Source organism: Anarhichas minor, unplaced genomic scaffold, assembly GCF_050575085.1.
Source record: "Anarhichas minor isolate MPS153535 unplaced genomic scaffold, ASM5057508v1 ptg000025l, whole genome shotgun sequence".
Classification (NCBI taxonomy): domain Eukaryota; kingdom Metazoa; phylum Chordata; class Actinopteri; order Perciformes; family Anarhichadidae; genus Anarhichas; species Anarhichas minor.
In genome coordinates, this window is record NW_027466471.1 from 13,438,881 (window position 1) to 13,455,506 (window position 16,626).

The following is a 16,626-nucleotide window of genomic DNA, read 5'->3' on the forward strand; positions in this document are numbered from 1 at the left end:
GGGTAATAGTATGTTTGAGATGTGCTCTCATTCTTTATATTTCTATTTCTTTTTCTGTCTGTCTGGCTCATTCTCACTTGCTCTCGTTTTTGTCTCTCGCCCTCACTCTCTCTGTCTCTCTCGCTCACTCTTTCTTTCTCTCTGCTTTTCATAGTGGAGGGAACATCAGAGGGATCAGGCTGGCTTAGCTTATTGGAAGCAGATGGCAGACCAAAGGCAAGAAGGCCACAGCTTCATGAAGCGTGGTTTGAACATGCCAGGACCATGTCGAGGGGCATGCCCATGGATGATGGCTACACGGTGTGTGTGTGTGTGCGTGTGTATGTGTGTGAGCGACCATTTGGGTTGGGGGGGACGGTTGATTTTGTAGGTTACCAATCTGAGGAATGGGACCCCCAAATCACAGCATGTCAGTCATCATCTGTGCATCCCTATTCACTGGTTGAGGCGACGTTTGAAAAACTATGCATCAGTGACTTGGTGGCTTTGAAGCCCCTTACTCCTGGTGCCCTGCTACACTATAATCAGGAATCAAAGGCTGGCGCCTGGGATCCATCAACCTTGGCAAAGTGGTCGTGTGTTCAGTAATAACGCTGGCTAACTGTGTATGTAATGACTAGCTGTCTAGGGATTACTAGGTTGACTAACCATAAAAAAGGGAGTGAGAAGTAGAGCACACATTTAAGAGGAGTGTTAAGAGTAAGTGAGTAAGACAGAAAGGGTACTGTGGGCAACAAGGTTCCTTCACATTTCTCCAAACTGTGGCATTGCGATGGTGCATGTGCTAAGATCACCATTAAGAGCCCACTTACAGACAGACAGTTCTTAGCTAGCCAGTAGATAGCACAATACCAGATGGTGCAGTGTTTCCCATATGGAATAGACAAACACTAAGCACATGTCAGAATCCAAAACTGTTTGCTACAGCAGCATCCCGGCCCTGGGAACAAAGTGGTCATTCACACTAGTCACTACACTGTATAATTACCCAGATAGACATTATGAGACACAATGCCAGCTCAGTGAAACTGGATAAAGAGGGCACTTATCTCTGCACCCTCAAACTACCCGTCTTCCATCCCGTCTACGCTCCAGTTGCATAATTTGTCTCTATTCAAATGAGAGAAATGGGAATGTGTCTATATGTATTTCTGATTCAACGTTAAAATCAATTCGCTAAGGCTAATCTGGAAAACACTCTCATACTTGCTTAACATACTGTAACATTTTATTTCAGTTATTCACACGTCACTATGTGACTGTGACATTGTCAATAAAGCTTTCAATTACATACTTTAAATCACCGTTAGATAGTTAGAGTTTAACAGCTTCAGCTGAATGATTCCAGCTCTGTTTGGGTAAAACTCAAGCGACACTCTATTCCTTCTTTGTCCCCCCCACCGATCGTCACTTATCGTCTTTTGTCTCCCTGTCTCTTATCGTGTAGTGCCACAGCAGGAAAAGCGAGCCTGAGGGAGGCCTTGAGTAACAATGACCAGTCGGTTGACCTCTATACTGTGACCATGAGTTTCCACACCCTGTCCAAAGCAGTAATCATGGCAGGGGAGGGGCTGAGGCCAGGGGGGGAGCTCTAGGCAGGGCAGGGAATGCCATCTATAAAAATAGATCTTCATTATTCCGAATTTTCCACAAATAGTTTCAAAGAACAAGGCATCATTTCATCTTAATGGCTGGCGTGAATTGTTTTGGGCTGTGTAATGGAAAAGCCTTGCCTTTTGGCAGCGTGGCCTCAGAAGTGGCCTGCCTTTTTCACCGCTCCACACCACAGGGACCACATATTGGCACATTTCAAACAGTCTATTTTTAAAACCTCTTTTTGTTGTTGTGTGCGTACCTCAGACTTCCGCTTCAGCATATTGAACTTAAAAAACACCTCTGACAGAGATCCAAGTGCTACTTAGTTTCTCGTCTGAGGTTCTGCTTTTCTGCGCAGCGGGCGTCTGATGTGGAATAAAATGCTGAGCCTGTAGATCATGTGCATTATCTGTCATCTTTGCTTTTAGCCACTCTTAAGAAGTGGAAGAGGCATATAGTCTATAAAATAGGAACTCGGTAAACTTGCTCGCTTTATGTCTGAGGCTGGCGCCGCGGACAGATGTGTTGTAGTGTGCCAGCCTAAAACGTATGACAGGCAATGTTCAGCTGCGTGAGGAGACTGACTTGATTGTGTGAGGTTGACTCCCTCTCAGGGTTTTGTTACTGGTATCACAGGCAGACCGGCTGATTAAAATGCACTTTATTCTATTGACACAGATAATGTAACTTTCCAAGAATGTATTTTCTCTGTAATAAATAAAGTTTTTTAAAAACAACCAAACAGGAAGCCTCTGTTTGGTAAACTGTGGGGGTAGAAAAACAAGTGAATTGAATAATAGACTTCTTTATCCGAGGGATTAAATGTTTATAGGCACAGCAGGGTCTCAGATCAATGGCCTTATGCATGTGGTCGCCGAGGGCAACTCTTCATGGTCGGTCCTCAGAAAGAGAGACGGAGGCTGAATGAATACTCAGACACTTCGCTTACTCACTCCTCTGTTTCAAAAACAACCCCCACCCACCCTTTTTCAAACACAACGAGGGGGGAGTGAAAGAGAGAGAGAGTGATTCCATGCCTATTCTTCTACCCTCTCCCAGCGAGGACCGCCAGCTAGGCAACTATTTTTAGCCTCACCACACACTATTTTTAGACCAGTACCACTTTTTGAGGCATTTAAAAAGAGTACATCAAATAAGAGAGTGATGGTTGTGGTTGTTCGGGGGTGGCGCTTTATTTTGACCATTTAACGAACTAGGTTTTAAGTGTGAAAGAAATAGAGTCTAAACATGGATTTTTTTTTTTTTTACTTTGTATTTTTTGTCTCACCACCCTTTTCTATGCATTAGAATGAACAATTGTCCATCTGAAAGCGTCACGTCCAAACCAAAGAGGACATAGACGGGTTTAAATGGGTAAGGAGGAGGAGGTCAAAGGCATGCCTCTGTTTGTGATATTCACCACACTTTGAAAAAACGAAAAGTGTTTCACATATATTTAAAATATGTGGTAGCTTGTTTATTTTTTTCCACCAACCTTAGAACTTGTTTGTAACTCTGGGAAAGACTTCCAGAGCCAACTTTACCAAGATTATTAACACTGTAAATATAAAGTATGATCTGACGGTAGAGGTGTGTGAGAAGTTATTAATAGTTCAAGAATTTCTTTCGCCCTTTCTTCAACCTGTGATTCTCAACCCTGGCAGATACTAACTAAGCATTTTTTTTTTTAAAGATGTGCGGTGGGTTGTACATAAACTGTCATCAGGGTCTTTGTTTTAACAAACTGTGATACCGTTAGCTTTCCAATGTCATAAGGTTAATTTACTTAGTCAAAGAAGCTTCAGACCTTAATCCTCAGCGCACCAGGAAAAACAAGCCATGTTGCCGATCTCTCCGTGACTAGTAAACACTGAGGCACTGTGATCTCGGAGACAACCCCGCCCCTTACCTCCACCCCTTGTCGCACCACATGTACCCTATGCTTAAATCCTCAAAATGACTCCACACAAAATTACTGTGGACAACTGTAAGACAGGAGATATGATATAACTCCCTTATTTCTCTTGGATGCTGACACATGTCAAAGTCGTGCAGGGTAAATTAGTGAAAGCATTCGAGCCAGAGTAATTATACAGTGTTTGAGAGCCATGAGAAGAAGTCATTCAGTGGGCTGATCAACACGGAAAACTCCTTCGGGCTAATGTTCTCCATGCTGTTTAGAAACCAAATAAGCACATAGAATAGCACACATGCTGGAAAATATTTTCACAAGAGCGAGGCATGAGAACATGAGGACACTGGCACTTCAGAGAGATCACATGTCCTGTTGATTTGCGAGAATATTATGAGAAAGCTGATCTGAAATAAAGACAGGATTTTTTTTAGGTAAATGACAGTGAAATCCGTCAAATTAGTCTCTGTAGTGTTTAACGTGTGTGGAAAATCATGTTGTATTGCTAATTGAAACATTGTGCAAGGCATGCAGTGAACTGGTGCGGATATGCTACATTACTCGTCTTCTTTTTGCCATCTTCCAGACATACCTGCTTGATTTACCTTCTCTTTATGTTTCTTCATTTCCACGCCAACACCCCACCCCCTCCTCCTTTCCTCTTCCTCCCTCCCTCCCTCCCTCCAGTGGACTGTCACTGGGCTGAAATCACACCTGTGCTTCTCACACATCTCGGCACACGGGTGAAACATACGCAGGGTGAAACATGGTGAGGGAGCTTTGCTGAATCTCATTAGCCAAGCGGGTAGTCATTAACAGAATGACCTTTGGAAATAATTACCAGCCTTCCTCCCTCCATCCCTCTTTCCCTCCCTCCTTCTCTTCTCGCACTCATCCATCCCTCTGTCCCTCCCCTTCCCCCTCTCATTTAATAGTTCCTCCTAAGTGAGGACAGGGGGAGAGAGCAGGAGAAAAGAAGGGAGAGAAATTAGTTGAGCATAGGTGGCGAGGCAGGTCCCTGCTGCTGCTGTTTAAGATTACAGGGTGAGCTGAACTTTCAGATTAGGTTAATCTGCTGGAAATGGGATTGGCCAACGGCCTTTCCTCTGGCAGGTAGGCAGGTCAGCTCAGCACCAAGAGGCATGTGCCATTCCATGTGATACTTGAGCCAATGGCATCAGAGTGTGCTGTGCTGGCTGAGGTCATCACAATGCCAACAGCTCTGCAGGGTTCGAGCCAATTGTCACCGTGTATGTACACATGCATACACCCATGCAGTGCAGTCATTGCGAGCACACGCGTACACAGGCCAATTCAACTTTGTGCGTGTGCATGTAAGCACAATATCTTATATTGTATATGCAAATACACGCAAATATGAAAGCATTTGAGCCCTCAGGTATATCCAGACATTCAGGGGGCATAGTTCCCTCACGAACGCTTTAGTTGTTTCGCAAACCTGTGTTCTTTGTTTCAACAGAGGGGTAAACAAACACATTGTGGAACAGGGATTTGGCCCAGCCCAAGTGTGTAGTTGGATTTGGGGCCGTTCAATCACAGCAAGAGCCAGCCAGCGCTGCTTAGGTTTGGGCTTGATCTGCAATCATCGGGAGGGGAAAGAAAGGACTCTTTCATTTGCTAACGCAATAAACCACCCCCGTACCGGCATAATAAATCACCAATAAGAGACGAAAGTGATTGTTCTTAAGCAGGTATATAAAAAAAGGAAAAAGAAAGGGATGGATCTTTTCTCTTGTCATTTCCCAACACGGCTTCCCATTTCTCCTCTAATGGCGTTCTCATGTCCAGGAAACCAGCCGGGCAGACAACGAGTATGGGAAATCTATCTGCGTGTTTGACTGTTTTATCTGGAGCCAGACTCAGAGTGTACTGTAGACCGGCCAAGATGACACATTTTGGACCCTGCTCGGACATCCAATGACGGGAGGATCCGCCTCTGTGTTTGCTTTCATCAAGCTACGAGAGCCTTGATGAGCTTGCATGTCTCTTTGAACAATTAGCATTAATTAAGAGGACCTCCCCACTTGTTTATGTAACAGTTGATAACAGCGTGTAGTGCATGTTTTATTATAGTCTCTGAGGGGGAGACTCTGCGAGTTTAGATACCACTGTATCCTGCATGACATGTGTGGCTTGCAATGAAATTACGCATTTAAAAAAAACATGTCCTCAGTTTGTTTCAGATTTCCACTGTTTTATGTAATTATTATCGGTTTCTAGGGGTCATAAATTGTAAATGTGATAATACTTGTAGCCATTTGGATTAGCAATGCTTCTTTTGTTTTACCACTTGTGCTTCAAAGAGGGTTAGCTTTAGTTTCTTGGTTCTTTTGCTTTCACAGATATTTGTGGAAGTGTCATTCCCAGCTGAGACTGTTTTCAAGTGAGTCATCAAGATCTTCTTTACCACTCCTCTCTCTCTCTCTCTATCCCTCTTTTTTCAACCTCCTATTTCGGTGTCTTACATACACCCATTGACCCATCCATAGATTCAGCCTAATACAAAGAAACATTTTAGAGATTATGTATGTTCGATGAAAGAGAAGAAAAAGAGTGAGCGAGGGAGGGATAGAAAAAAGCCCTCCGGCCTCTTGTAAACATGCTGTAGCTAGAGAGTCTGTGCACCGCTCTCAGTGCCACTCTCTGAACAACGCTAATTATCAACCAAAGACATGCTAATTACATAGAGCTTTATTGCTAATGTAGCAGGCCTCTATGCCATCCGCCCACACTCTGAGCTCCGCTCCCCTACCTCTGCCTCTCCTCCCACTACACCTTCAGGCACAGCAGCAACAGAGGGAGAGAGATGCATGCAGTTTGTATACTTCTAAAGACAAGAGCTTCCTACAAATTTTGAAATTAAATATGCTATATATCATGTCATTGAGTTTTTTTCCTCTATGGGGGGGACCTAGATTTCATATACACCTCTAAATCCAGCCCCCCCCTCATGTTCTTGACCTCCTCCTCATCATCCTGCCATCTCAACAGGAAGTCCGCTTCGCTCCTGTCTACCCCCCCCCCCCCAAACTCAAAAGCCCACCCACCATTATCCACCTGTGACGTAGCCTAGCAGCGGCACATAAGGCTCGGCGGGAGAGATCCAACCCACCGTTCCCCTCGCTCACCCTCCCTCTGCGCACACCCTCCTCCCACCCATGCTAAACGTGCTAGTGTCAGCCCCGTGGCCAATCCCGTTAGCAAGCCGCAGCTGAGGATGAAGGCCTCTTCAGATCGATTTCTGCCGCTGTGAGTTGCTCAGAGTCCTCCAGGGATCACAGTGTAGGTAGTGCTCCACGGCACTCGCCCCCACTAGGCTCTTTAGCGTCTTCCCCTGACACGGCTGTTTACACGTTAGCCATCCTCTGCTCTCTAATGGAGACACTGTTAAAGAGAGAGCTTCAAAGCGGGGAGCTCTCGTCACAGGCACTTGCTGAAACATGTGACAACTCTCTTCATGGGTTCAGCTGGGGCAGGGTAATGCACTGACTATACAGTGGCTGAAGGTCTTGCTGCATAAAATACATCAGTCCTTTCAGGCAGAGTGGATGCTAGATAGGTTAATGTAAATGATATAATGCACAGAGAATCATTTTGTATCCCTTCTGATATACTAGGATACGATTCATTTTGCACAAACTGTGGCAATTCATATGTATTGCTAATAAGATGCAAAGCTTTGATTACACAGCGTAGATGTAGACAGCGTTACTGATTATTTAATGTTTTAGAATAACACATCATATTATAACTAAGATAAAACTGATTTCATAGTTTATAAAGGAATCTAAGCTTATAAAAGATGTAGCCTCATCCACATTAACAATTAAAAAAAAAGCTCAATAATATGAATGACAGGAAGGGAATAAGAGCACATCCTGCATTGCAAAAAAGAATAAGCTGTTATGCTGTCTCTCGTGGATTTATTTGTGTTCTAAGTACTGTCCATGATAATGCACCCAGTCCATTCTCTTTGTTTTCGTCATTAAGGTTAGTCGTATGTTGAGTGCTGTATCCCTTGATGTATGGGTTACATTAACACACTACATATTTGACTGCACCAAATGTACACGGCGATGGAACAAAAGCAACACATTTATGCTGTTCTTTTAACCTCCAAATATGCTAAGAAGGAATATGTAATTATATATATAGAATGGGAATAATGTAAGACAAAATATTTTCCAAAGCAAAAGACATCTGATATGAATGTGTGAATTCAAAAGGTTTATAGTCAGGTGCAGAGTGCCATCTGGAATAGCAGGACTGTTGCCGGTGGGCCTGTCCACCCGTGGGCGGGCGACAAGCACAGCAACACCCACATGAATGAAGATAAAAACATGTCCCATGCTGTTTGATCCTGTGTTAGACTGGACAGCCAGCTCCATAGTGTGCTCAGAGTATACGTTCATTATGTCTCACTGGGTACCCACTTTTCTTTCGGTATTTATTTTTTAGAATGGCAGACTGTCGTGACCACGACACCCTAACAAATTAACATTGTGTTACCATCAGGTGCCTATTTCATTACTAATTGAGCATGCATGCACAAAAAAAAGAAGTAAACACATCAGGACACAGTTGAGGTTTTCTATGACCTCTAAACTGACAGAATTGTAGAAATGTAGAATGTTGGATATATTATCGGTATTTGTTATTTATCACCATATAAATAAAGCCTACTGTAAAAACAAACTCCTATTTAAAGAATTCATGTAGCAAGCATGGATTATGTGAATTATGTGATATTTTCATATTGTTGAACAATATTATTTATTCTTTGTGGGACAGTTTAATCAGCAAACATGGTGTGAGTGTAAATGTGTGTGCACAAGAGAAGGGGATAAACCCTGCATGAATGCATGCAAGTGTGTGTGTGTGTGTGGCCCGCCGAGCTACAGTGTGAATGTTGCATGACAGGTTCACGTTGGGAGCTTAAGAATCCTGGAGGGTGCCAGCGTCATTTCCTGCTTTATCCACCTGCCTACTGGCTGGCCTGACAGTGCTGTTTAACATCGCCTTGAGCCATACAAGCGGCATGTGTCCTAAGCAAGTCAGATCAACATCCTCGTCTAAGAGGCACATCAATGGTGACAAGACACCAAGGGCAGGGGCTGGTGATTGCACACCACAGGGGACTGTCTGAAAGGTCCAGATCAATGATAGGCTAACACGTTTTTGTTACAAAGTACACACAATACAAGGAGGCAATTTAAATAAACATATTCTCTTGAAATTAACAATATAATGTAGGTGTTAAAATAGCTTTTTAAAATTTATATTGGGACTGGACCCTTGTGGAAGACCGACAAACTATGGGAGCAATTATTTTTTACACTATGTTAGGTGTGAAGAACAAAAGAGAGAAGTAAGGGTTGCTAAATGAGTCACAAATGCTGTAACCATCTGTCTGCTTGTGCGTTTCTGTGTGTTTGCATGAGTGTGCATGAGTGTGCATGTGCTCCTGTGCATGTGTGAGCGCGTCTTCTTACCTCCACAATGTCGGAGTTGGTCCTGCTCTCATGGGGCTCGTTGTACTCGGTGTATTTAAGCAGGACCTTGTCCATGTCTGTGCTGGCATACTGGAACAGCTTGTTGGTGCTATTGAAGATGATCAGGGCGATCTCACAGTCACACAGCACGCTCAGCTCATACGCCTTCTTCATCAGGCCAAACTTTCTCTTTGTAAATGTCACCTGGGTAAAAGAAGGAGATAAAGAAAATATACATATTCACCGTGAGGCATTGAAGATTTATATTCACACATCTAGTGTCCCTGAACTGAATGTGATTCACCTATAATCCAATCAATCATACATGTCTGACATGTAGTCATAATTTAATTATAGAAAAAAAGTCCCCCATTCTCTCAATATTCGCTCTAATGAGAGAATAAATAGAAATCTGATGTAACTTTTACTCTTTAAAATGAGTAATTCTCAGGGAAACTGAATTAAAGGAAAGTGGAGTCTGCTGATGGTTCAATGCTCCCTGACTGTAACAGTCCATTGACTATACCAGGAAAAAAAAAAAGAAGCTGGGTTTGTATTTAGGGAACCGAAAATACTCAGTCTCAGACAGATAACGGTTATTGCTTGTACATCAAAGCGCACAGAGGTTCATCATACAACATATGTCACGTTAAATAGTCTCTTTTTCATGGCCCGAATGTGCTCGCTCTCTCATTCCCGCTTTGACACAAATAAATACAGAAACCTATAACTATTTTCATCTAAAAGAAATAGCTGAGGCATACTATTTATTTTCTCAGTGACATTAACACACATTGTTCAGTTGGTTTTTTTTGCCCTATTAACCGCCTCTCATAGTGAATAACAAACCATTGATATAAATAACGGATGGGTTCCCTGACTGCGCTTGAAACTATTTGTGAGAGCTCAAATAGTGACAATACACTCAACTTAAACCACAACATTTATCTTCTCTAATGGGGCCTTTTCTCTCTCTCTCTCTCTCTCTCTCTCTCTCTGGCGTGTGAGTGCATGCATGTGTATGTGTATGTGTGCGGGGCCCAAGATTGGTAACTTAAATAACACACGCATACAAGTGCCCACATTGTCAAAATAGAACAGCCTCTATTCCTCTATTGTTTGGATGAAAACTAGAGCAGTGAAAGTGAGCTGCACCTGGTTTCCTTTCCAAGCCATGTGTGCAAGCTCTTTGGCCTGTATGGTAAAACAAGAAAATGTGCCACTGCCAGCTTCCTTGTCCGAGCAACACTGCGTTTTTGCATTGCACTTTCTTTCATTTCATTTCCTTCTGTGACTGTGTGTATTATTTACATTGAAGATCTGTATTGACAAAGCTTCTTCCAGAGGAAATACTGCCAAAGCTGTGCCCAGCTGGTGGCTAATGATCTCGGTTTGTTGATTAACTGCATGTTTGTCTATTCTCTTCTGACACTCAAGTCGGCCAAAAAACACAGAATGAAAACCTCCCAACACTCAGTAAAGTAGATATAAAGGCGATAACCGTAGACTATGAAAATCTTTGCAAAGAAAGGCTTTAAAGAAGAGATCTCCGTGTGTGGTAAATCAGGGTAATGCATGACTTGCGGCATAAATCTATCATGTCTTGCCCTTCAGATTTTCTATTTACTACTCTGAGGTCTGAAAGAGGAGATAGGGTTGAATGGCTATTGATAGATAGTTTTGGATTTCCTGAAATGATATATCCCAGGATGCACCAGGGAAACTGAATACCAAGCTATCCCTCACCTCCACCCTGTCTTTCTCCCTCTCGACCGCGAGTAGGTAAAACCTTGCATGAACTGCCGTATCCTGGACCAGATAAAGTTTTCCAGTGATGTCATCATGCCACGGCGAGCTATGTGTCAGACAGCAGAGGCTGAAACCAGAGAAACGGACGGCATTCTAACTCATTACACAGCGGCGTGTGCAATGTCAGGTTCTGTACCGCAGCACAAACACGCATCTGATTCACCGACGACATCGGCGGAGAACGTTCCCCTGGGCTCTAAATACCATGCTGACATTTACGCAGTCATACTGAAAAATGAAAAAAACAAGTCACATTCTCAACGCCGTAAGATCAAAAGGCATCTTGTGACAATAAAATTAATTGTTATTTCCAACCCACTCTGGGCTGTACGGTCCAAAATTGAAACATGCGCATCCTACAGGGGTCTGCCAGCCTTACAACCGCAGAGCTACAGTGCAAATCGTATACGAGCGAGTGAATAAGATGACAGGACGGTAGGACATAAGGTCAAAGCAGACTATTCAGGAACAGGACATGTAGAGTGTTGTCTTCCCCTGGTATTTTGATGCAAGGGGCATCGGGGCAAACGCAGGACACAGCTAGCTGCCGGCCCAGCTCCGTTATCACCCACTCACTCACTCAGTCACTCTGCTGGGGCCATTAATGTTTCAAAAGGCGGCACGTGGTGCACGCAGTGGGCTGGGTGTGAGTCCCAGAGGTCCAGAGCTGCTAGTCTCAAAGGGGAGGTCCACATGCCCCCCCCAGCAAACACAGCAGTATTTGTTTGAAGTTGTACCTGGATGACACTCATACGCTGCTTCTCATTTCAACATGTAAAAAAATTGAAAGCAGAATCCAATCAAAGTTATGTCGAGCATCGCATTGTAAACGAGGAACTGTGCGTGCGTTCTTATTCATTCTACTTCTCATATCGACCGACTTTAACAACACCGCAGGAAGAGAATGAGCGTGATTATGAAAAGCCTTGACTGACCAAACAATAACACCTACATAAATATCACACCGCACCCCCACATCTCAATCTGACACGTACAACCTGCTACCTTCCAAATCACATATATTACTAACGCTATGCACATACACCCATACATACACAGGCATCCATATACAGTGCAAGCTTGCTTGAAGAACTACGCAGGTTTTAAGAGAGTTTCTTGATGGTAAATACTGATGCAAAACATCACGTGAAAAGTACTTATTTGTGCTGTACCTAAGCTATGTGATCTTTACGTTTTAGTATTCAATTTTACAGCTTGAGGTAACTCTGTCGTGACTTCATGGCCTCACATGATGTTGTCATGTGACCCTTTCAGCCCATCAACATTCAAGCTGGTGCTGTCACCACCGGCCTGTCCTGTGCAAGGTCAAAACGTCTCCCACACAGCAGCTGTAAGTGCGCTGGACCTTTATTCGACGAGCGACTGCTCTGCACTCTGAGTGGGTCAAACACATGCTATGAATGGCTCAGTGGATCTACAAACATGTACATACATGTGACAGTTAAAGACACTGGATGCCTGATGGTAAAATGTTATGATAATTAACTTATTTTGTAAGCAGCGCATTAAATGGAAGACCAATACAAGTTTTACCATGTGACAGTATTTTCTAAGTAATGTAAGTAAGGGAACTTATTTCTATTTATCACTGTGTATAATCTTATATCGAATTCATCTGTGAATTTTTTGAAGCGCCATAATTCTGATGCTTGGGGTTTAGCCTTTGGATTACATTGGACTTGTTGTTAAACCAAAGAAATTGTAAACCTCCCCTATGTCAGAGTGGGTGTAATCTTTGTGTCTTGGTCAGTGGGTGCTGCTAGACACACCACTGTGTTAATAACGGAGAGCATGACGTTGCAGCACATTTGGAACTTTACATTCTGGTAAAAGGGCCCAGTGTGAGTGTGTGAGTGTGAACCCAACTGTGTCTTTTCACAGTAAATTGGTAACCAGAGTATGAACCCTATCTTCACACGCACACAGGAATATTTTGTAGACAATTTTAAAAATGTGTTGTGGTAAAGACTAAATAATGACATAATGGGACACTTCACATCAACAGCTAAACCTTTTATGGAAAACATTGTGTAAGAGATAGTAAAAATATTCCTCCAAAATTTTGGATCCTTTTCGAAAGAGACAAAAACACCCCCTCCGCCCCATCATATCTACTTAGTATATACACGAATACCTCTTTATACATGCTACATGAGTCTCAATTACATTTGGCACATAATGAGCACTCTGTCAACCCGTAGGCATAAGCATCGTGAACATACACTGTAGACTCATAGTGACACACAACCCTTATTCGTTCACCCCTATCCTCCTCCGCCAACCCATCCCAAGAGAGATTTAGACACATGCACACACAAATGCAGTCAGACACCCCCCCTGTAAACACCTAAAAGTGTTATCATCATATCTCCTTTCAGAGCACATCCCTCGCTATTGTACATTTTCGTTCAAACCAAAATCATTTAGCTTTTCTTTCTTCGTTTTTTCTTCATTCTACATGTTTGTTTCCATGTAAATAAAAGTATGGTACCGCTAGGAAAATAACCAATAAATAATAAATTATGAAAATAAAATAATCTGTTCTGCTCTACACAATTGACTTGTCACATTTCCTCTGGAATAAAAGGAGAAAAAACGCCCAGGATAAACAGAGGGACGGAAAGAAAGGAGGGATAGTGGCTGTTTCTATGCCACATGGGTGAGAGGGGAGAGAGAAAGAGGGGAGGGAGGAGGAGGGAGAAGAGAGGGGGCGGACGCACAGGAAGCACATTTGTATGCATTTCCTCTCATAACAGGAAGAGGCCAGTGGCTTCCCCTTCACAATGGCTTCGCTTCTGCTTCCCACCTCCTGCCTGCTTCCCTGGGGGAGGAGGAGGTGGAGGAAGAGGAGGAGTGGAGAGAAAGGCACCAAAAACTGCTGGTTAGCAAACCAAACATGGATGTGCGGGGACACACACACGCAAGCACACACACACACACACACACATGGATTTCAGTCAGCTATGGAGCAGCACGATTTGTCTTGAGACAAACACTTATCCCATTGTCAGGGGCCAAGCAGGAAGACACGGGCTTACGCAAAAGGAATAAGAGGAGCCCAAGACCTGGTCCTGAACTCTGCTTCACAGCCAAAGAAGCTGTTAAAAGGGGCATTACGACAAAAGAGGCTTTGTCCCACCTCTAATATATGCTCTGCTCTTCTAAAGTGCGTCCTCATTACACAGTAGGAACAAGAGGCAGCAGAACTCCAAACATTTCTTTTTTCAGTGTCTGAATCGAAAGTGTCCATGCACTTTGAGTTGGTTAAAAGCTGACCTGTGGAACTGATTGAGTGGTGTCTTAATTATGCTGATTTTAGTTATAGGTGTCTTAAAATACATGCCAGTTTAAATTGTTCTTACCAAAACTTGTAATTACATTTCAGGACAGCACTGTAATGGCTGGCTAGGCCACTTCTCTGTATGCTCCTGTTTATGCTGAAAAGCCACAGCTGGAAAAGGATATGCCCACTGACAAAAAGGCCCAAGTTAGGGGCCGGAATGACATAAATAACTTTCTTTGTCATTCATTTGAGGTGGATAAACTTCTGACACTGTATACTTAAGGCAAATGATGTCCCCGCACATCTAATTGTTTTCGTGATTTCTGCGGCAGGTTTTCACAAAGTGTTCTTATGATAAGCACAGCTCAGAATTAGCTTCTAGTAGTAAAACAGGAAGATGTATATGAGCAAGTCATTTAAAAAAAAAAAAGCAATATATGAATGGCCAGTCTACAGTCGGTATGTGCGACAAATGTATTTTTATAATCAGATTTTTACACATATTTATGATTTAGGAATATTTCATTTTTTATAGCCAATATACAACTTAATAAATAAACTGACTTTTACTTTCACAATGATAACATAACACAATGAGCACAATATACTATACTAACAGCAGGCAAAGGAAAGAACAGAGAGAAAGCTAGACCAACTATCAAGACAGAATGAAAATTAGAGAGGTGGGTTGGGAGAGCCATGTGAAGAACATGCGAGCGAGAACCAAAACGAGACATAAGTTGAGAAGGCATAAGAATACGACAATACCGCGGAGAGAAGGTGCAGAGCTTAGTGAGCCCTTTTCAGGTGAGGCCTCGAAGCGCTGAACATATGACAGAGAGGAGTGCCACCCGCTGGGGTAAAAGAAGGAGATGGTAGAAGGTGGGAAACAGGGAATTAGAGGAGGGGTGCAGGGGTGAGGAGCTACCCTGTGGGCCTCATTATTTTCCTGCTGTTAATTTCATGTGCACATTTTCTCACCCCAGTGCTGTTGATTGGAGGAAAGAATGCTTTGTCGCAGAAATAAAAAGAGAACTTATTTCAGCCAGCTGCAGTTAACATGGTGAGGGAATAGAGGCGGCATATGCAGGACGACATAAAAAAACATTTTACCATCTCTTCCAGCCAAGTGTGTGTTAGTGTGACTGCTGTTTGTGGGAGCTGGGAGATCCTGCTGTTTTACTTCCTGTCACTGATGACCTGATCCATGTTTAACCTTTGGCCCTGGGTCCGTTCCCCCTTGAAAACCGCATGTCCCCCCCCCCCCCCCCACACACACACACACACACAAACACACACACACACACACACATATTTGTACAAACAAGTCATCCTAAATTAAGCCCACTGAGTGTACTGGCTGGAGAGGTAACACTAATTAGAGCCAATTGCAGCAAATTAGTCGATCCACAAGGCCGACTCCAGAGAGATAGACACATTTTAGATGTGTACATGTTTACAAGCATGCATTGGTCTGCGCTGCATAAACCTGACACCAAAATACACCATCTAAGTATGTGTTTGACTGTATAATCTGAATGTCAAAAATCTATACCAGTGTGTGCACAAAAATACCTGTGCATGCATCTGTAGGTGTGTGTGTGTGTGTGTGTGTGTGTGTGTGTGTGTGTGTGTGTGTGTGTGTGATCTAGCTGTGGCAAGAGAGTCTGCTCTCTGTGAGCAGCCCATGAGTTTATGGCACAGGGGGCTCTTTCATGTGCCCGAGGCTGGGAGAGGGTCTGAGTGGTCAGGGGGCTTGGAGCCAGGGCTCCACACTGCTGCCCACTGTCCAGAGCTCCGGGCAGCCAGTCAACGCCAGGGAGGCCTGGCCCTTCTGTCCCTGCTCTGGGGAAGTGTTTCTGGGCCTGGGGGTGGCAGCCCAAAGTGGCCGCCCAGAGAGAGAGCCAGGCCTTGTGCCTACTATCATACTGCCGCTGCAGGGAGGGCAGGGGTTCGGGAGGAACCGTAGCCCTGTAGGTGGCAAGGTAGCGTTGACAGCCACACAGAGTGGTGCCACTCTAAAGAGGACTGCAGTGTGTATCGACATTTAAGAATCAGGGGAAATGTTACAATGTTTTATTTATTGTCTATTCATATTGCTGTTTTGGAGGGAAAAGGTTTTCAACCATGTTCTATTTCATAAAACTTTAAGGTCTTCTGAACATTCAGATTATATCAAATAACTACATAGTAGATATTTTGTACAAATCATAATAACATCAATCTGTTAAATGCAAAAGACCGCAGAATAGTTTTTATTAGTCTTAAGGTAAACCTTTTTAGACATAAAACAATAAATCATCTGGTGTTTATTTGGCTTGGGCTCTAGGACCTTTCCTCAAGAAGGAAGTGAAAATATGCAAAGCTTCCGTTTTTTCTTTTCTTTTTTCTAAGAAGAAGATTGAAGTTTTCTGTCTCTGTCTTGTGATGTCCACCTCTACGAAATGTAGTGATGTCATTTATTTAGGCCGTAGGTTGAATAACACTAAATG

The 16,626-nt window shown here is 43.3% G+C and overlaps 1 protein-coding gene across 4 annotated transcripts in view; it reads right to left on the reverse strand.

Annotated features, from left to right (window-relative positions):
* mef2cb (myocyte enhancer factor 2cb) overlaps nucleotides 1-16,626 on the reverse strand; it is a 60,904-nt gene that overhangs the window by 20,796 nt on the left and 23,482 nt on the right. For all 4 annotated transcript variants that reach the window (XM_076099270.1, XM_076099268.1, XM_076099269.1 and 1 more), the window contains exon 3: nucleotides 9,022-9,225. In XM_076099270.1, the coding sequence (XP_075955385.1) occupies nucleotides 9,022-9,225 (204 nt within the window). The remainder of the gene's footprint in view (nucleotides 1-9,021; nucleotides 9,226-16,626) is intronic.